Below are 22150 nucleotides of genomic sequence, written 5' to 3' on the forward strand. Positions count from 1 at the left end.
GGTCACACGATGTCAAAATAGTCTTTTGTGTCGTTTTATTTTATCCTCTAGTTTCTCTATAAAAAAATGTCTAAATACGATCCTGTGGACTCGATCAATCTGTTCTTTAAAAGAGGATTTTTTTAAATTTTCAAACTTTACATCGATGAATCTTTCAGCCGCGGAATCATAATGTTAAAATTCTCATGATTTTCTTCGTCGTGACCTGGAGGTAAGGGCTGAATGTCCCATTCTTAAAATATACGATCACTATCAATGGGTCTGGTCACAAACGTAAACCATTGGTTCGATCTTCCTCTCAATTACAAGATATTTATCGACCAACAGTGCGCTTCATTTTTAAGCGCTAATCAGGTGCTTCGGTCAGTCTTGGAAAGAATCTGCTCACAATCAGTCTAACCGCAAATTATGTAATAAACGTACGGTGACAAAGTTACATCGTATTTGTTTTTCCGCTATCCGAGAGACAATAAATTGTACAATACTTAATGATCTCTTTCTGATGGCGAGAAGAAACTCCTACGCGCTACAAACCATCGTTTTCAAGCAATTGAAAAAGATTCGCGACTGATTCAACGGTCGAGGAAAAGTTCGATGACATTGATGCATTTTAGATGTACAAGTGCATTCGCACTAACCAAAAAACTGGAGCTGACCTTCAAATTTTTGAGCACCTGCCAACTTATCTCTGAAGCGAAGAGACAGGGCGATAGATTTTCTTTGGTTATAAAATTTCCTGACTTATCCACGAATCGCAAGATTTTGATTTAAATAATCCCTTATCTTTCCCATATCTTTTCAATGATTTCTTTCATAATTCCGCATGAAAATGCATTTGAAAAATTATTTAGACGTAAAGTTCCTTTAAAAAGAGAATTATCCAAAATTTGATACATAATTTGAATGCACAAGTTCTGGTTTTTGTCGGTAGGGCAACGGGTGCGGTAGAGATTAATTAAGTGTTCCGCTAGAAAGAAATAATTCAAAGATTTTGCATTTCTAGGCTGAAAAACTGTCATGACTTTTCAAATTTTTCAATGACTTTATACGAGTTTGATATCCTCGAAGAATTCTTTACGTGAGATGATTCATCTTTTGGAATTAAAATTCACCTGTACTTTAAGAGTGCGTCCGTATGGCTTAGGCGGATCTAGACATTTTGAACCGGGGGCGTAAGGATGGTTCGAGAGGCTCCCCCCCCCCCCCCCCACCAAGAAAATGTCCAAAATTATAAAGCTCTAATATGCAGTTTGAACCACTTTTGTCATGAATAATTACCAAATCTAAGAGTCTTTCCTCCTTCTTTCTTTCGTTCTTTTTGTTTCCTTCTTCCTTCTTTTTTTTTGAGCGAACGGAGAAGGAGGAGCGTACGCCCTCTACGCCCCCCCTCCCCCGAATCTACCTGTACCATATAAGATTTCTGAGCTTTTTTCAATTGTTTCTTTAATTGCTGTAAAAACCGGGCCGAATCTACCTGTATCATATAAGATTTCTGAGCTTTTTTCAATTGTTTCTTTAATTGCTGTAAAAACCGGGCGACGACCGTCAAAAGAAATGACGCACGGTCCTAGTTTTGCTGCAATTTCAGCGTCGCGCAAGCCAGGGAAGAGAACGCGGTTGAAAGTCGAACAATCTCCATAGTCTAATGTTCCTTCAATCCAGGTAGCGGCAATGTGTCTATACCCGTAGTCGAATAGTTATCGAAAATAACTCTCGCATTGCATTTGGTGCAATGCGAGAAGTATTCACGCAGGCTTTTAGGCGCTAATACGCGTCGGACACCAACCGTACCGTTTGGCGCAATGCGCGAAGTATTCCTGCGGTCTTGCAGGCGCTGACATGAGTTTGACGCCACGCCGACCGCACCGTGTTTGGCGCGATTATTCGCGTATATATTGTTCCGTTCATATTTTGTGTATCCCCTTGCCTACTCAAGAAGTTACCAGATTCCCTCTGAAATTAACTATTATTTTGAAATGACACCCTAATTATGTTTCATCATTTTGCACTAACCGTGCAGATGCAACACTTGATTCAAGAACGTGTTGATGTTATTGTTGCCGGTTATTTTTCTACTCCCAGTCCGCTCCTGGGACTCATAATCAAGAATTAATCATATGTACAATGGTTGTCGAGAGATAAAGAAAATTCATGAGTTCATCCCCCCCCCCCCCCGTGAAGGTATCCCGTAGCGATATCCCCTCATCTCCGCAAAAAGTCTCTAACCCTCTCTTCCTCTGGGTGTCTACTTTTGATGATTCAGTACCGTTCGGTTGAATCGGTATTTCATTTACGTATGTACCTCGTCTCTATGTCAGCAAAATCAGTCCATGATCGAGATTCTGACTAGTGACAAACGAGTAACTATTTGATGTAAAGAAAAAGGCTTACATAATTGTTACAAATGTTCAAAATTACCTTTCAAAGTTAGAGCGGGAAGTCAATTCTGGAAGTCGCGGGTCACAGGGTGAGTTTACACTTTATGCGTCAAGCTTAATCCACTGTCGAAAACGGTCGGAAAATTACTTGAAAATTTAGATTTGGGAAATACCATTGCACAAATACACGCACTCCCTTTTCTAATGGATATGCAATATCAGTTTCAGTTCACAATGACCGGGACATGAAATTGAACTCCTATTTTTTATGCGTCGCAACGATTTTAAATACACTGATTTCAGGAAAGGTAATGCGAATCGGTTGGATATTGACAACTGGAAATGAAGTCTAATATGTTATAACCGAATCGAACATAAAAATAATAGTAGAATGCAAGGAGGGCTCATAAAACTTAAGCGACTTTTAAAGAGGAATGTTGGTTTTGTGAAATTGTATTGATAAAAATGTTAGTGATGTGGATTTAAGGAAGATATTACAGGTTTTGACTGGAGCCTTAGTATTTCATAGTTTGTGATACTCATCAATTCGTTAGTATGATAATGAAACTACCGTGAGACCACTTTCATTCGGACTAAATTAAGAATCCATCGTGGGTTCAAGGATTGATTTTAAACGCAAAAATGTATTCGTATGACTCGAATTCATTTCCAAATACAGTTCACCGAAATAAAAAGAAAAACATAAACAACAATCGTGTAAATATGTAAATAAAGTGTAAAAACACGTGTAATGGTAACAAATTAAGCCGTTCCCTGATAATTATGCCAGCTGACATTAAGTTTTTCAAGCAATTCTATGAGCCCTGTTTGCTTCTACTCCCGCCTCGACTAAAAATATCCGTTTCAATTCAGTGAATTCGCCGTCAAAGTCGATACTTCGTTTTAAGCTCAAAAAAACACGACGTGACTTCACACACCACACGAAACGAGATAAAAACCCGCAAATTCAATATAATAAACCAGAGATCTAATATATTTTAAAAATAAAATGTATCTTAAGGGGATGAAACACCGCGGAAAAATCAAAACCGGGGCTAAAATGTCTCTCCAGTTCTGAGTATATCACAGTAGGTTACGTGGTAAAAAGAGTCGAGTGATCGGACCGGACAGGGGTCGCCGCGAAGGAGCTGGACGCGACCGCGGCTGAAAGTAAACAAATACTGTTGGCCGCGGCTTCGCCAGTTGTTGGCACAGGTGGACACTACCGGTGAAACGGGAGGAAGGAAAGAGGCGACCTGTCCGGGGGGGGGTGGGGGGTGGGGGAGGGGAGGAGGAGGATCATTGATAAAGATCTGCGCGGGAGAAAAAAATGCAACCGCGATGAATCCGCGGACTACGGGAAGCTGCGGATGATAACGTTCGGTTATCACAGGAGGAATTTTCTACTTGATCTGGATAACGGACGACGCGACGCGACGGTTTCCAAAATTTCAACTCGCGTGAAATTCTCTCTTCCGCGGGGACACAAGCGAATTCATGAGGGCGCGGAGGGGGTAGCATGCGCCCATACTGCCGTGTATGTTAAGGAAAAACGCCGTATGAGCCTCCAGATGATGCCAGATTTCCTTCGACCTAGTCAAATTTACCGGGAAAACTGAGAATATTTTTTTCCAATTTTCTCAGACGATTTTGTTTGCGGCTGGATCTAAAATATCGGAAAATTTCTGAGAAAATTATGCACAACTTTCCTCACAAATACAAGTTTTATTCGAGGAAATTTGGCAACTCTTGAATGTTCGTTCGGGGTTTTCCTTAGCGGGGCAGTATTCCTCGTTCGCCCGAAAAAAAGGTGTGAGAAAAAGGGAAGGAATGAAAAAAGGAGGAAGGACCCTCAGATTTGGTAATTATACAATACAAAATTGACTCAAACTGCTCATTAAATGCGTTAAAATTTCGAAAATTTTCAGTGGGAGGTCCACTCAAACCCCCTTTCCACTTCTCCCGTTCGAATTGGTAAGATCCACTTGCGCGTGGATGCTGATTGGTTGATACAGGTCGTGATTCACAGTTCGAAATTAAAAAACATGGGGTTCAAAGGGCCTTGCAGGCGGGTCGTCTGAAATCAACAAGACAAAAAACCGAGAGCTAATTTAGCAAACGTATGTTAGCGCCTGCGAGACTGCATGAATACTTCACGCATTGCGCCTGACATACCGCGGTCGCTTGTCGGCGCAAAAAGCATATTAACGCCTACAAGAGTGCAAGAATACTTCACGCATTGTGCCTAACACAGTGCGGTCGCTCGTCGGCGTGAAACACATGTGGGCAATTCTAAGAAAACTATCCAATTCGACCTCCAAGAACTAAAAATTTGATTTGATTATTTTGAATCGAGGGTTTGCTTTCCTAGTCAAGTATAGTATCAGGCTTAAAAATTTAATACGGGTACCTTTTCCTATTGAGCTGTATAGTCTTAAGATTTTTTTTCCAGGAAGTCTGGAACTCGGCTTGGGAATTTGATTTGATTCGAACTAATTTTGAGACTATGAAACTTTATTCTATTTAATTGCTAGCAGTCCTTGGGGTAACTAAAATAAGGACCCTTGATCAAGTTGACCAAAAGAAATTTTAGATCTCCGAGGGGTTAAAATTTCAGACACCGGATGCACCTCGGGGCGCAAAAACTTCCGATCTTCCGACAAAAAAATAGTCAGGTCCGCTCCGCACTCATAATCAAGTTTTTCGAACGCAAAATAGGTTCCGGTGTGAGATGTAATATAGATTTTACTCTAAGATTTTTGGTGGTACGGTAAGAACGGTCTGACTAGATAATTTCTCCGAAAATTCGATTAAAATTAGTTGGAGGTGAATGAAAGACGGTCTATTCTCTCTAATACGAGGTTAGCTCGATTGCCCATCTGCAAAAGTCATTTCGGCGATTTTGATGAAAATGGACTCACGTCCTTATGCAAGCAAATGAATTAAATCGTACAATAAATGCATTCTTCACATGAAGCTGCTTCAGGATTTCATACCTCAAAGCAACTAAGAACACGCTTCTTAAAGGTGATTCATTCTGGAAAGTTTATTGCCGCTATGGAATATGCTAATCTAGTTTGATTTTGCATGAGTTTTCCGGTGCGATCTCCCCCTACGGCCCTATTTTACCCCTCTTTCTTCTTATTCCTGACAATACATGTTTTTCATTTAGAAGTAACCTGGAGGGTCGAAACAAATATTTAAAATGGAGGGAAGAGATTCATGTATTTAATTCGCGCATTTCTTCACCAATTAGCATCAGCCGAAATTCACGCTCTCTTTTTCTAAAAGGTCAAGCTGGATTTCATTCGGGAACCATGTTGGGTGCTAATTTCAAATTTACAAGTGAAAAGAGTAAAGGCAACCATTGTGAGTCTTAAAGAAGACGTAAAGCTAGAGGATGAAATTTGTAACAATGGAAACTCTACATCCATACATCAAAAAAAGCAAATTGCAAAAGTAGCTGGTTTCGACTATGCAGTCAGCATAGGTAAAGTAGTTGCTTGGTTAGAGATCGTTTCCTTGGAAGAACAAAAGTAGTTATGACCGGGAACAAGGATTATAGCATTCCAGTTTGACTGAATGTAAATAGAGATTTCAAAACAGGCGAATTGTCTGATTATTATTTTAGAGTAAGATTCGCAATTAACGTGCCTGATAAAAATCGAGTTACTCGCATTCTAGGTAGACTTAAGAGAGGCTCTTACGTTCTAAGCTTCTTATATGATGCGAAGCACTCGGCTTCTACTGGAGTATGCAAGGAACTGAGAGAGCTGCAATTATACTGTGCAGTGATCTCTCAATTTTAAATTATAAATCTTGGTAAAAAGGGATGTCACACGGAAAAAGTGACTTTTTCGGAGATGAAATTTGTGCAGATATTCTTAAATTTGCCACCTATGAGAGATTTTTGCAATTTTTCAAGAAGAAATGCTAAGAAATATTATGAGAAAAGTCGTTTTTATCAGAGGGAAACTTGCTCGATTCAAGCGATTTAATTCTTGATTCGAGAGTCAATTTACCTACGTGAGGGCGATTTCAAGTCATTTACTTTCTAGAGACACGTTGCTGATTATCGACATTGAAATTGCAAAAATGCGTACCTCGGTTTGCGACGCTGCTCTTATCATAATTTATTTTCTGAGTGGAAAAAACTCAACGTCATCTCTTGAAAACTTCCATGATTATTCTTCGTTGAGTGAAGAATATTCTGTGAAAATTTCAGGCAGCACCGTTGGCGTAAAATAAAATGTGAGGATGGTTCGAAACACCGCCAAGATTTTTTGAAATTGCAAGAACGCGGACCTCGGTGTGAAACGCTGGAGTCTTCTTATCATAATTTCATTTCTAAGTGGAAAAAACTTAACGTCATCTCTTGAGAAATTCCGTGATTTTGCTTCTCTGTGTAAAAGATATTTTAAGGAAAATTTCAGGCGATAGCATTGGTTCATCCTTTTCTGATACACTGTAAAAAAAAAAACACATTGGATCTAGAGTCTAGACTCTTGAAAACATTGACAAGAAAAAATAATCTTGATTCAATCAGATTTTTGCTTAAAGCAAAAGGAAATCCGCTCAAATTAAGAGGCTTGGTTCTTGATTTAAGCTAAAATCCGATTGAATCAAGAGTATTTTTTCTTGTCGATGTTTTTAAGAGTCTAGACTCTAGATCCAATGTGCTTTTTTTTCCAGTGTATAAAAATGGGAGGGTGGATTTTGAAACACCGCCAAGTGATACTCGTTTTTTGCAAGTTTACCCTCGTTATGATTTTGAGCGAGACGATTTCGGAGACGATCAAGCCGGCAACATGGCAGGCATATTCATAGTGATAATTCATAGTGGCGAAATATTTCGCGGGGCCACTTCCGATTGCCGGCTGCCTCCGCCTTCGCCTTCCGGAATTGGGGAACGAACAAAGATCAGATTACCTGGCGCTAATTCGATTAGGGATGGTGGCGGGTGGCAGCTGGCTCCAGGCGCGCGAGCACCGAGTCGCTATAAATCCGCGCAATTCGCGTCTCAGTAGATTGCCGTGCGATACTCTACTCATAGAAGTCGCAATAAATGTGTTTGCATTCGAAGCGAGGGATAGGACGGTGTTCCACCTTCAATTTCTAGGATAGGCAAAATAGTATCCTCGAGAGCCGCAATAGTGGTATCATGAATTCATGAAGGGGATATGAAGTGACAGCACTCTATGTTTAAATGGAGAGCTCGAATGTCGACTTCAGGTAACATTCCGATTTAGAGCTCTAAACCTAGTTTAAAGGCACAGTATTTTTGTACTCGACAACATGCTCGCGATATGGTGATGCATGATAAAAAAATTGATGATGTTTGTTTATCCTAGTCTGAAATCAAAGACTTCGTTGGGCATACTGACAGGAACCCGTTGATTAGATTCGTTTGTCGGGAAATGGTTTTATAATATTTCTTGGAAGGGGAAAGGTGTCGGAAAAATGTATTCAAAAATCTCCCTTTAAAACAGATTAGAAATTTACTAATTTGAATCTTAAAATCATGCCAATATTGAATTTTATTGATCTTTGCTTTCGTTACATACAGAAACTGTATGCGAGTTTGGCGAATTCATGGAGGGAGGGGAGCGTAGGTGGTTTACCTCCCCCCTCCCCCGCAAAAAAAGGAGGAAAGAAAGGAGTAAAGAAGAATTAAGGATGCTGTATTTGGTAATTATTTATGACGAAATTGACTTAAACCGCTTATGTGGGTGTTTTAAAATTTCGAACATTTTCTGAGGGAGGCCAGACTCCCCTTCCGTCTCCCCCGTTCAAAATGTCGGGATCTGCTCCTGCCTTCAACCATCACCAACGACTTCTTCCATTGACGGAGTTATTTTAAACGACGAACATTTATTATTTTATTGCAAATAGAGCGTCATAAACCGTTGAATTGATTAAAACGAGGCACTTTATAAATTGGATTGCATTTTACAAAAAAATTGGATTCCATTTTACAATAAATTGGATTGCATTTTACAAAAAAAATGGATTCACGGGGGATAAAAACACATTGGATCTACAGTCCAGACTCTTGAAAACATTGACAAGAAAAAATACCCTTGATTCAATCAGATTTTTGCTTGAATCAAAACGAAATCCGCTTAAATTAAGAGGCTTGGTTCTTGATTTAAGCAAAAATCCGATTGAATCAAGAGTATTTTTTCTTGTTGATGTTTTTAGGAGTCTCGACTCTAGATCCAATGTGTTTTTTTTCCAGTGTTGCATTTTACAATAAATTGGATTGCATTATGCAAAAAGAAACCACAAGTATTCCAATGTCACTAAGATTGTGCAACTTTCTTTACCTTAAAAAACCGAAAACTGCAAATATAAACTGATCATATAAACCAGATTTATCTTTACTCCCAAGAAACTATCAATTCAACACGATAATAATTATCAAAGTAAATTTAACTTTTTGCGAGGTTTCAGTAATTTTACTGCAGGGAATGTAAGTTGCACAATACTAGCAACATCGGAATGCACTTGGTTCCTTTCTCAAAATGCAATCCAATTATACTGCGGTCGACGATTCACATATCCCAATACTGCGGCCCCGAGGGAATTTGCCTCGTTTTGTGCACGAACACCGGGGGCCCGTCGAATATCTTATGATATAACGATCGTTAAAAATATAAGGCTCTAATTAAGGATGGTACACCGGATAACTGCAGGTGACGCAATTGTTTTGCTCGTACTCAAGGACCGTAGCCCGTGCCCCCTTAGTCTGCGCGTAAACTAGGCTCATTGACAGTCCCCCCCCCCTCCCCCTCACTTGGTGGTGGTGTCATGTTAGTTGGCCGATGATACTTCGTCTTGGATCTCAAGTGAGGATTTAGCATTGGACTGGCAATTTCGCTGGTTTAATCTGACTTGAAACGACAGAAATTCTTTGGCTTTTCCGTACTTACAGACGAGAAAATTCAGACTTAGCAAGGTGTTCCTTGACTGATAGGAAAAAAAAATAATAATCCCTGATTTTCCCGGATTTTTCCTCACTAGATTGACAAACTTTCCATTTCTCTTCCGCACTCAAATGACGAATATTCCCTGATTTACTCACGTCCTCTGATTGAAAAGAAATAACTTCTTAACTTATGCCAGGTATTATGCAGCTGAAAAATGACAGTTAGAAGTCTCTGCGATACAAAATTCTTGACCTTGCCAAGTTGTCCTGGCTCAAATGAGAAGAGTCCCTGCTTTTACTATTACCAGGTTTCCTCTGACTGAAAAGACAAAGATATCTAACTTTTACTCGTATTCTTCGTCTAAAAATAATCTGGCTAGAATCGCTTTGTAAAATATCAGATTATAATCAAAACCTGGTTCAAGACATTATTCTGCTTCTTATTGTTGGTGACAGGTGTCACTGAAATATTATATTATTAAGTAGGACAAAATTCAGAGATGAGGAGTACTGAAATACTGTCGATCAAAACTGTCATTGCCTGGACGAAAAATATCGATTCAATAGGAGAGGTCGGACAAAATTTGGAAACTTTAAACGCTTATAACTCCGTTCATAAAAAATTTTGAGGTTTTTAAAAGTGATTTCATTGGTTTCCTCGTGAAATTTTCTTCTACCAACACCCCTCGAAATTTAAAATGTGACGAAATAAACATCATAAGTTGCAGTTTTAGTAAAAAATTTCGTGTCCAACCTCTCTGATTGAATGTGCGAAAACTCGGACGGAAAGGAAAGAAGATGAAAACTATTTATATTTGGCTGCAAAAGATTGTAAAGATATTTTCACTCTCTGCCACATTTTTTCTATTTCATTTACTCATACAGTTTAGTCGCTTCAAGTAGGTATCTGCACGAGGCAAAATGAGAACACATCATAATAGGCACTACACTGTGCGCGCGGAAGTTTTGCCGAGCGAAGATTACAGAACTTTTAAAGCTCGTCCCTTGAAGGAAGAGCTTCCAAGTTCCACTTTTGCGCTCGGCACGTGGAAAAGTTGCGGAGCTTCGTGTGCAAAATCTGAGCTTATTTAAGGCGAGGTGTTATCTTGTTTTCGCATCTTCCGAGCCGCGATCAGTCGCCGGAGTGTGGACCTGTGGAGTGCTCCTGCCATGCGCTTCCAGTCAGTGGCGCGGCGTGCTTTGCGATCTATCGATTGATCTGCCGTCTAAACCTATGGAAAAGGATCGATAAACGACGAACTCCTTCATAATCGATTCTTTACCACAGCTTTAAATGGGGAAATATGGATAATCGATTATTCACGCCTCGCCACTTCTTTCAGTCCGCGACGACGTCACGGAAGCGAATTCGGAAAAAACCGAAGAAGAAGAATCCTCGAAAGCTGTCATACTTTCCAGAAACGGCTCCGCGATTTGTTTGCTTTACACTTGAGAAATCAGAATAGGGATCAACTTGCGAACTTTATTCTTGCCTCTCTTTTTTGCTCGTTGTTTTATACTCTTGATTTTTTCATTGTTCAGGCACTCTTTAGCTTGAATTTCCTGGGCATGATTACGAAGACGTTACATTTTTATCGCATGACATTGAGATGACAAAATATGGGAAAGTTATGGTTTATGAAAAAGTATGAAATTTGCGTTCAAAGTAGCATGCCGTATGCGTAAAATGTCTTAATGAAGACATCTATAGTGCATTTGACGGTGAAGAATTGGAGTAGTATAGTACAAACATAGTACTAGAAGTTAAGGGCAAGAACATATTTTGTAAGCATCAGAAAGAGTCTGCCTTTCAATTTGCGATTCTAACAAGTTGGTAACACTGTTAATATCCCATTTAGATCGATTGAAAATACGTAGAATCGATTGTTTCACGTACATTTAAATGGAGAAAAAATAGCGTTGCCAACTTGGAAGAATTGCAACTGTTGAGAAGAGACAAAAGCAGTGGTAAGCAGGACGCTCCTGAATGATTCAGCTTAGACCACTATTAAGTCCCAGACATTTTAGCAACTGCTTTAGGCTCTCTCAAGGAATACTTGGTTTGGCCACTGGTACCAATACGAATCGTTTCTCAGGGCACACAGATAATCGAGCGATTAATTTTTTATGGAGCCGTTCAAGAATTATGTGGGGCATTATGACCGACTTTAGGACCCTTCTCCCTCTTTTAGGACACCTGCAAGACACCTGCAAGACACCAGCTTGACTCTCCATTTTGGGGGAAATGTCGGAGGAAGGCTGAATAATCACAGAAAAAATAATTTATATCGAATTCTCCCCCCCCCCCCCTCTTTCTGTAGAAAGTGTCCGTAAGACTGGGCTTGACACACCCCCCCCCCCCTCGTAATATCCCAATTAAGAAAGGCTCAGACTCCCTTGATCTTAAGTAGTTTACGTAATACTTGAACGGTCCCTAATCTTGGTCGAATTTTGGATTAAAAATCCCACAAAGAATGACCGACACTAGCATTATAAAACGGAATCAACTTCTCTGGAATTAATATTATATAACCGCACTGAATTGAAGACGCAGGCGATTTTGTGCGAATATATTAGGCACCGAACGGAAATAATGGTATCCTGTCCAATATTATTATCGGAATAAAAAAAGAAAAAAAAAAAAAATAACAGGAATAGAAGTAGAATAGGGAACGGAACAATTTGAGTTAGTGAGGGAAGAAGTGAAAAAAGAGACTAAAGAAGTAACCTCACAACAGGCTTCATCACTCAGTGATTACTATGAGGCTTGATATAAGGGATTTTTTTCAAATACAAAATCTACATTTTTCACTAATATCAGAGAAGAGCAAACCAAAGAAATAGACAAGGGCAAGGCTCTCCCTTGTCAGGTGGTTCACACACATTTCTTTCTCTTTTCTTTAACGTGCTCATACGCGTCTCATGTTCCGATTCTCTTCCATTCTTCCTGTTTCTATTCCATTCTTCCTGTTTCTATTCCGGCGATTCTTTTCTCATCATCAGAGTTACAAAAGTTTGCTGAAACTCCGGCTATTTCTTACACTGGAAAAAAGGAACACATTGGATCTAGAGTCCAGACTCTTGAAAACATTGACAAGAAAAAATACTCTTGATTCGATCGGATTTTTGCTTGAATCAAAACGAAATCCGCTTAAATTAAGAGGCTTGCTTCTTGATTTAAGCTAGATTCTGATTGAACCAAGAGTACTTTTTCTCGTTGATGTTTTCAAGAGTCTGGACTCCAGATCCAATGCTTTTTTTTCCAGTGTAGAGTTGCGGAAATTAAAAATTGGCCAATGGAGACTTCGCGCTAATGAGTAGAATTTGAAGCGATGTGTCCGTCGTGATCTCTTTAAAAGTTTGATGAGAAAACATGCTTGAAGTTCCTTGGATCCTGAACCTGTCGGCAGGTGATCTCTTAGAAAAATATGTACCTAAAAGCTACCAACTTTGGACTTGAAAGGATAATTGGACGTATCCCTATCAAACAGACTAAGTGCAATATGACGTGAGCCCTGTTATGCACATATCCTTATGGGTCTCAGAGCTCATGTCTCGATGCATATAGTTCGGTTTGGCAGAAACACGTCCAATTAGGACAAAGAAGGGTTATTGAGATGGTCTCGTCATGTTCGCATCATGCTAGTTATTCCTCAGGCACTTTTCGCTCGTTTTCATTGATTTAGTCTCAAATTTTGCAACTTTCAGATGTTCTCAAGGAACTTCTTAACGTTTCACTTAACTTGAGGCGTACCCTAATTTTATTCCAATTTGGTGCTTACAGCAAGAAAAAAAACTGGCCAAGATTTTATCGAGATTCAAACCTGCGACCACTGGGCGCTCAATGCGCTCATGTCGAGTATAGCTGTTCTTCATGAGCGCCTCCACTGGTCACACATTTTTCTGTAGCGGGGGGTTGGTTTTCGGCCTAACCCTTGCTATGAGATGTAGATTGTTTCTAGTGGTTTTCAGATTACTTGAGGGCCAGCCACTTCAATTTAACAACAACAAAAGTGCACTCAATCTAACGATGAGCTGATGTTCTTTCGTCGAGAGGGTACAAGAAATTTACTTGTCAAGATGCTCAAAATATATAAAATGAAAAACTCCGAGGTGCCAGCTTTTATTTCACTCCTGGTGGTCAATCAACATGGTAAGTCGTCCGTATTCACCGGTATTCGTCCATGAATTTCTTGTCACATTCTCACTTTCTAGTGCAGTATGTATAGGGCTCCGTTTTGCAGCGGTATAATTCCCTATACGTTACTTTGATTGTGTCCTACCAGTCTAATGAAATCAAGATGTGCTGTAGTTAATCCAACTACTGTGGAACCTTACTAAGATTACGTGTATATTTCGCCTTCATTCGGCTGGATATTTAATTTAAAAAAATTAATTATTAATTATTTATAATTTCATTAATTATTTATTTAATCAATTTGTTTTCATTAAATTTTTTACTAGGCAGGGATGCAGAAAGATCTGCCTTCCCATTTTAAAAATCCGTTATAGTCCTCAGAAATTTCAAATAAATGAATTTGTATGACTCTGAACGTGTTAATTACCGCGATTTTGCGAAAAACATAAGATTTTTCCGTCTTTCCTGCATTTGAGTTAAGACACAATTTTCGGGGCCGTTTAGTTGAGAGGTTTTTGCACCCCTGCAGGTTTAAAACACTAGTCAATTTTAAATCTTATCATCCCTGAATAAAAATCAATCAAATTTCAACGGTCACTCAACTTGAAGATTTGAGTTATTCCGGGTGACTTTAAATTCAATTTCCGATTTTCTATTTTCAGTTGCGCTCAGTGTTACTACTAGTATGTGCCGTGACTTTCGTCTCTTCGAAAGATCACGAGCTGACAGCTTTTTCCGGGCTTCTAGCTCCCGTCGCCACCGGGGACTTTGGTCTCAATAGACAGGAAGCTATTATAAATTACATTAACCGGAAGCAGTCTTTGTGGCAGGTAAGAAGTATATCATAGATATCCATCACAACCGTTTAGACTTTCCTCGATATCAGTGGCCTTTAATTCGTGCAATAAAAGAATATCGCGCAGAATACAAAAACTTGAGGGGTCTAATGTTTTAGTTCCTATGCGATTTGTCTCGTGAGTCACATTAAGATCCATTGAGTAACCGTACTTCCAAAGAAAATTTTCGAGATTAATGTACGTCGTTGATGCTGGCCAGCTTATTTTGCATAGACGAATGAATACAGAACGATGCTTGTTTGTGGGACGAACAAAAAGTTACGAGGATTCTATTGGTGAAATAAAGACATAGAGTACAATAAAGACTTTAGATTTATTTTCTCCGTTTTCAGGTTACCTGTAGGATTCTGAGGGCTTAAAATCCCAATTAATAGTTTCTTATGCCTACGCTACAACTTTTCTGCGACTTTCTATCTGAAGTTTTATTCTCACGGGGTTTTTTTTTTTGTATGCTTTCATCGGGATTTGACTTATGTTTCCGGGGACGTATCGCTTATACAGGGTGATCCAAAAGTCCCTTCCACCCCCTCTAACTTTTTACCTAATTGAGGTAAAGATTAGAAACTTGGGGGATATTCCTAGGTCAAAAGGAGCTACTTTTTGGCCCCCCTAACATTTTCAGGGGGGCCCCCCTTGGGGGGGGGGGGCAACGGCCCCCAACTTTTAATTTTCAAATAGGAAGACCCCCTTTGTGATAGCTCGTTCGAAAGAACATAAAAAAAGAAAACTTTTCGCGCAAACCCGAAGTCAATATCTCAAACCGTTTCAAAATGGCGGCCGGTTTAAGTTCAAAATGGCCGAAAATTCACACCGGTTATTCGTCGATGGATTTGCGCGAAAATCGGTATGTAGGGGTATTTTGACACGAAAAAAACGAATTTGACGTTAGATTTTCAAAAAAATCAAAACTTCCAAAATGGCCGCCGGTTAAAGTTTAAAATGGCCGAAAATTGTCACCTCGGTTTTTTCCTGATGGATTTGCCTAAAACTTGGAATTTGAGAGTATTTTGGCATAAGATAAACAAATTTGAATTCAGATTTCTAAAAAAATCAATGTTTGGTTATTTTGAACTTTAACCGGCGGCCATTTTGAAAATTTCGGTTTTTTTGAAAATCTAACGTCAAATTCGTTTTTCTCGTGTCAAAGTACCCCTACATACCGATTTTCGCGCAAATCCATCGACGAATAACCGGTGTGAATTTTCGGCCATTTTGAACTTAAACCGGCCGCCATTTTGAAACGGTTTGAGATATTGACTTCGGGTTTGCGCGAAAAGTTTTCTTTTTTTATGTTCTTTCGAACGAGCTATCACAAAGGGGGTCTTCCTATTTGAAAATTAAAAGTTGGGGGCCATTGCCCCCCCCCAAGGGGGCCCCCCTGAAAATGTTAGGGGGCCAAAAAGTAGCTCCCTTTGACCTAGGAATATCCCCCAAGTTTCAAATCTTTACCTCAATTAGGTAAAAAGTTAGAGGGGGTGGAAGGGACTTTTGGATAACCCTGTAGTTAAAATTGTATGGATTTATTCATGTCATCACACGTGTTCCACACGTTTCTTACGGGGCAGAAATTCAAAGTTTAAAAACAAATTTCCATAGAAGAGAGCGAAGTAAAATTCCGACTACGCATACAGTTTCAGGTGACATTTACTTAACGCGGAGAGAAGGGAGAAATATATGGATCGGAGGGCGAGAAAACTCCTTAATTTTTTATTATGAATGGCTTTATTGTGGAAATTTTAAATGATCATCTAGCTACATGTTTCATTAAAAAAAAAAAAAAATAACAACTAGAGATTCAATGAATTTTAATTAAAAAATTAGGCTTACCTCGTGAGTCCGTTTTTCTGTTCCAATCGGCATCCGTTCTGAACCCATTATGATCCAATGATCCTGGAACAAAATAGGCATCGAGAGTTAATAGATAGGTAAAAAACTCATTAAATAAAGAGGAGACTAGAAGACTGCGATTTTGGTTTCATTATTTAAACAGAAATTACGCATACATACAAAATGAACTTCACTTTTGTAAGCGGAACTACTATTTCTGGCTTATCTACAAAAGCACATTTGTGCATAAAGGAAAGAATGACACAAGGATTGTTCCTAAAATGAGTCAGGAGTAGTGGTTCTTTAGTAAAACTTTAGTCTACATCAACCAGATTTCTCTTAAACTGCAGCTGTAACTTGTTTCCTTTTTTGTTAAAATGAACAAATGAGGAAATGAAGATTCGTTCTATGTTGCAGGCTGGTAAAAATTTCGATGACAGCGTTTCCGAGGATTACTTGCGTCGTTTGGTGTCTGCACGTGTTTCAGAGGAGCCTTTACCACTGCTCCAAGTAACAAAAAATGTAACCGACGACGACCCGGAGAGTTTCGACGCACGCACAAAATGGCCGAAATGCCCGAGTATCTCTCACATTCATGACCAAGGAAACTGCGGTAGTTGCTGGGTAATTGGTGAAATAAACAAGATATCAACTTAATATTTCATTTAAAGAGATGTACACATTTTTTTGAAGACTTTGTTCTTTTAATAGTATTGTCGTCTTTGGTTAATGCTCCACGCAAATTCGACACCATACAATAGTTGCCCAAGGCTGTTTTCCAGTTTCAATTGTTTGAAGAGTTTTGAAACTGGAGTGACTAATTGGAATAAAATTATGACTATGGCATAGAGCGTACTGAGAAAAATAACTCGGTCATACAAACCGAAAGTACGGTATTTTAGTTTATCAGCCGTACTATTCGGTTCGTGTAATTGCTCTTTGAGTCCTAGAAACTAACTCATCATGCAACACAGCTTTCAAACAAAACCGAACAATAAATTGAAAAAAGTTCGGTTGCATGAACCTACGATATGTTTCTTAGAACCGAGAGTAGGGTTACAAGAATAGATAGTACGGCCGATGTAGGATATCGTATTTACGGTTCATTTGACAGACCTTTTTAGAAATACTTTTTGAAGCTATAAAAACTCAATAATACACAAATGTCTCACGCAGATTGAGAAGTTAGGGATAGATTCCAGACCTCTCCCATTACTTATCATGACTTTGGAACTGCAATTTCTGCAAGAGACAACTTTTTTTTTTTCTTTGGCAATAGTTTGCAACAGACCCATTAAAAAGACGTAAAAACGAAAATCTTTCCAGTGTTCTGTAAGCGAATGTGTGTATTCTTTCAGGCTGTGTCTGTTGCATCAGTAATCGCGGATCGCACATGCATCACTTCCGACGGGAAATTCACAAGCCTCATCTCCGCTCAGGAGATCATGTCCTGTTGCAAAAAGTGCGGATGGGGTTGCGAGGGAGGGTGGCCAACCCTAGCTCTCGAGTTTTACCGAAAACACGGCGTCGTCACTGGCGGGGACTTCGAAAGCAACGAAGTGAGTCACGAAACGTGCCATACTTGAGATTTAAAAATCCTGAGCTTGTATAGAGCAAAACCACAAAATTACCTTAAAATAAACATGATAGGAAATGATATTTTTCGTCAATTCTACGCCTAAGTTAGAAGGATTATTGCGGATTAGAAGCAAATGCAAAAAAATGAAAATAAATGTACGAAGGAAATATACGGAACCTATCTGTTAAAACAAGAAAGAAAGAAAATCTGTTGATCTTCAATATAATTTTTTTTCATGAATGTTCCCCCCCCCCCTTTTTTTAATGCTTTAGGTTTTAAGTACCAACCCCATTTCTACTATATGTATTCTAGTGTTCAATGCGATTTATGGTGCCGAGAAAGAAAATTGCTTCGACCTTCCACTGAGTTTAGGTTTTCGTGTCTATGGGAAAAAATATAAAGGACCGGGAAATTTTGGCTGACTGGAAGAATATTGTTTTTTTGGCGCGCCACGATGCTTGCAAATTATTTCAATTCTTCACCTTTTTCCGAATCATTTTCACATATTTGATGACGTCAAAGTACTTAAAAATTTGTAAGGGATTGAAAAAATTAATTGCTCCTTATTGAGTATCAAGATTACTATTTTCGGTCCGTCACGGAAAAATTGAGGGAAAGACAGAAAAGAGACAGCTCATGGACACGGCTTAAAAGACGGTTGCTGGAACGAAGAATATAAAGTTTTTTAGATAAGGTGTTGCTTAAATTGGTCGTAAAGTCTGCTACCTTGGCTATAGGCAAAGAAAGCAACAAATTGTGTGATAAGCTATTCAGTTGAAAATTGTTCAGGGTTTCGATCTCCATTTCAAATGAATTGGACATAAAAAGTGAAATTTAATTAATTGACAATTACAGGGATGCATGCCGTACGAGGTGAAACCGTGCTCCCATCGTACAGACGGAAAATATCCGGGCTGTGGCACGTACAATAGGTCAGAGACGCCCGCCTGCAGAACGAAATGCAGCAACCCACACTACACGATTCCACGAAAACAAGACCGCCACTTCGGTAGGTCTTCCTTTTAGCTACAAAAGCGTGCGCATTTCAAGTGTTACAGGTTGACAAGATGTTAATCTGTATTTTTTGCAGAGATTTCCCCATCATTCAGATGTACAATATTACTGTCACGGTGAAGACTTTTCCTTTCATTATTTCCTATGAAAGACAAACTTTCTTGCTTGATATTGAATTTTACGTTCGACTGAATGATGTATTATACAAGACGTTTGAATAAATCTGCTATATGTACTGTATGAAATTTTTACGTCAGCCCATTAATCAGCAAATATTATTGAAATCCACAGATCATTTGCAACCAAATATACATTTTCTTCATCCTACCTACTTAATTCCCCGATATACTGAATAAATCATAGATGATAATAATTGTACTAGAAAGCATCTGTATTGAAATTTTAATAAATTCCTTCACAGGTGCAGCTCCTTATGAAATTGGCATTCGAGACGTCAAACACGAAATCTCCCACCATGGCCCTGTAATCGCCATATTCTACGTCTACGAAGACTTTTTCTACTACAGATCAGGTAAAAACAAAGAGTGCTCCAGATTTCAGTTTTTCTTCACACGCGCTTCTCGAAAATATTGACGTAATGGGGGATGCGATCGAACGATTTGTAAAGTTTCAAAGAAAAGTTGAAGACAAAACAAACTATTTAAGGAGATATCACCCCTCTTAAGAACGGTTATAACACCATCCACTGCGCTAAGATTCATTGGAAAAAAATTATCTTAGATCCAGGGATTCCAGGGCCTAGACTTTTAAAAAAATTGACAAGAAAATATACCATGATTCAATAGGATTTTTGCTTGAACCAAAAGAAAATCCGCTAAAATTAAGAGGCTTCCCTCTAGATTCAAGGAAAAATCCGATTGAATCAATGAGTATTTTTACTTGTCAAAAAGAAGCCAAGACTCGGATCGGAGAGATTTTCAGTGTTTCTTCAGTCTTTGATTCATCAATTAGCAGCGTACCTCCCTGGTAAAAATCGGCGATAGGAGCTGCGTTTTAAAATACCATAGGAGTTCTTATAGCCGACTGAAGAAGGCGATAGAAAATCATATAGCTGGCTGTAGAAAGTGGAAAAAATCATAAGGCCGGGCTACACGAAACGATAAAAAATTATACAGCCGGGCTATAGTTCCTATCGCCGGGCTTTACACTTTATCGCCGGGCTTTACACTTTATCGCCTGGCTGTTGCTTTTTCGCCATCGGCTATAAAAGGCTATAAAAAATGGTGTAGAAATTCGTGTGCTTTGTAAATCCTTCAGTTTGTACGGAATCATCTTAATATTTACAAAATGCACATTATATTTTCCTTTACTACATATTTTTTTTCATCAATTAGAATGAGAATAATCCATACAGAGTGTGCAAACATTTCAAAATCATGAGTTGAAAAACACTGACTCCACAAGATTACATATTAGAGCCTAACACAAAGCGGAGCGGCGGCTCACTGGCGCCTACAAACCTAACAGGGATACTTCACGCATTGCGCAATGCGTGAAGTATCCCTGTTAGGTTTGAAGGCGCCAATGCGCGTTTCGCGCTGGCTGCCCGCCCGCCGCGCCGCAGCAACTATTTTGAAGCAACTATTTCATACCAGAGGTATTGCACAGTATCGTACGAAATTGAAGGCGCTCCAACATATTAAGAATGGCAGGCATCCTTCAGAAGTACGGAGCTTTCCTCGCAAAATAAATCAAGATACTACGGCCCAAAAAGAGAGCGGTAGTCCAAAAACTCACTAAGTCCTAGGATCCGTAATTAGTAACGTTTAGCATAAATTTTATCGCCAGGCTGTTGCTTAGTCGCCATCGGATATAAAAGGCCATAAGAAATTGTGTTGCCGGCTATAGAAGCTATTGAAAATCTTACAGCCGGCTGTAGGTCTATGGTATTTTGGAACACAGATTCTACTGCCAATTTTTACCAGGGCTCGCTGATACCGATTATTCAACATGACCCGCTGATGAAATCAAGATAACAAAAACCATGGCATGCACTACCACAATTAATGAAATCATTCACAGTTTTTTCAAAGGAAAAAGGATTTTGTTAATAATGAATGTTACATTTTCCATTTGGGCAGGTATCATTTCGTCACCATTCGGCCAAAGTATCACTAGCGGCATGCGACGACTTTTAAAAATTTCCGGCGCCATTTTACTTTTTACGGGTAAATTGTTGGTTGAATCTGTTTGAAAGTTTCACTGAATTTCATTGACAGCACAAAAAAAAAAAATCAGTGAAATTGTCTGACAGATACACCAAAAATTTCCCTATAAAAAAAAGATGGAGGCGGAAATTTTTAGACGTCGCATGGCGCTTGTGATACTTTGGCCGGGAGGTGACGATTTATTGTTGCTGACCAAACAGTAATTCGTCAAATGAACATTCTGAAGCACGCGCAACTCATCAATTTGGGATTGATTGGGTAATAAATAAAGAGAGCTACTTTTTTCGTTTTTTGCAGGGATCTACACGCACGAATGGGGCAAACTGGCTGGACTACACGCAGTGAGGGTAATCGGATGGGGTAAAGAGAATGGCGTTGGCTATTGGCTGGTCACCAACTCTTGGAACGAGGATTGGGGTGACCGTGGGCTTTTCAAAATCAAGTGGGGTGTTGATGAGGTCCGCTTCGAGGAACGTTTCATAGGCGCTACCGTGCGAAAGTGATCGCAAAAAAATGATGATGAATGTAAAACTTTACCTAAAATACTATTGAAATTGCTAAGCATAAAGGTGCTCAAATTTTTTATTAAATTAAATTGAATTTTGCATAAAAGTTTTGGATTGGATTTCTTTTGACGTTTTTCCTCAATATATCCTTTGATAGTTTTCCTCGTGTGAATAAATGAAATCATCCTACATCATGATCCTTGATGTTGGGACAAAAATCAGGTTTTCAATTTTGAAATAATTCAAGAAATACGTTCTCTGTTTCTTGCGAGCTCAAAAGCAAGCGGTTAAGTCTATTTTTGTGTGGATAGAAAGCATACAATTCAATTTCAATTATAAAAATTCCGTCAACGAGGCAGAAAAATCTCTGGCCGATTACGTCTTAAACCACTCTCTTTTTAAAATGAAAACTTCAAATCGTTATAACTCTGAACACGTCTAAGTATGGTCTGACAATTTTTGGGTCAAATACTCATAAAACACTCCTTCATGCAACCGTATCAATAGTTGAACGTTTGACACTAGGGTTCCTGGTCTTACGGGCGATTACGACTGGTAAAATGTTTACAATATTTCCTGCAATGAAAGAACACAGTGTTCCCACAGTGTGTCCTTTGATCTTTACAGAGAAGTTTGAAAAAAATGGATTTTTTTGCTCATTAATTTTCTTATTACACATTCAGTTTTTATTTTATTGAAAGATAATCTTTTCGTACTCCTTAATCATCTCCTCC

At 39.0% G+C, this 22150-nt stretch overlaps 3 protein-coding genes across 6 annotated transcripts in view; 2 read left to right on the plus strand and 1 right to left on the minus strand.

The window, feature by feature from the left end:
* LOC109032357 (organic solute transporter alpha-like protein) overlaps positions 1 to 3610 on the minus strand; it is a 39645-nt gene extending 36035 nt beyond the window's left edge. The window contains exons 1-2 of one of the 4 annotated variants that reach the window (XM_072298353.1): positions 3476 to 3610; positions 2419 to 2714 (exon numbers count right to left, since the gene is read on the minus strand). The gene's annotated coding sequence lies outside the window, so the exon portion shown is untranslated. Of the gene's footprint in view, positions 1 to 2418; positions 2715 to 2949; positions 3127 to 3316 lie in introns of those variants that run through there. The other 3 variants (XM_072298355.1, XM_072298354.1, XM_072298356.1) reach the window with 3 other exon arrangements.
* LOC109032359 (cathepsin B-like cysteine proteinase 4) overlaps positions 1 to 22150 on the plus strand; it is a 150332-nt gene that overhangs the window by 114349 nt on the left and 13833 nt on the right. The window lies entirely within an intron of this gene.
* Positions 13441 to 21522, plus strand: LOC109032360 (cathepsin B-like cysteine proteinase 4). The gene is made up of 7 exons (XM_019044441.2): positions 13441 to 13459; positions 14107 to 14274; positions 16546 to 16752; positions 17487 to 17687; positions 18563 to 18716; positions 19143 to 19253; positions 21208 to 21522. The coding sequence occupies exons 1-7, from the start codon at positions 13457 to 13459 to the stop codon at positions 21411 to 21413; spliced, it is 1050 nt and encodes a 349-aa protein (XP_018899986.2). The 5' UTR covers positions 13441 to 13456; the 3' UTR covers positions 21414 to 21522.

The sequence above is a fragment of the Bemisia tabaci genome, chromosome 3 (genome assembly GCF_918797505.1).
Source record: "Bemisia tabaci chromosome 3, PGI_BMITA_v3".
NCBI classification, from domain to species: Eukaryota; Metazoa; Arthropoda; class Insecta; order Hemiptera; family Aleyrodidae; genus Bemisia; species Bemisia tabaci.

Coding starts and splice junctions, on each gene's coding strand:
- LOC109032360 (XM_019044441.2), top strand. Junction 16,753..17,486: donor GAAACTGCGGTAGTTGCTGG/GTAATTGGTGAA, acceptor GTATTCTTTCAG/GCTGTGTCTGTTGCATCAGT. Junction 19,254..21,207: donor CTTTTTCTACTACAGATCAG/GTAAAAACAAAG, acceptor CGTTTTTTGCAG/GGATCTACACGCACGAATGG.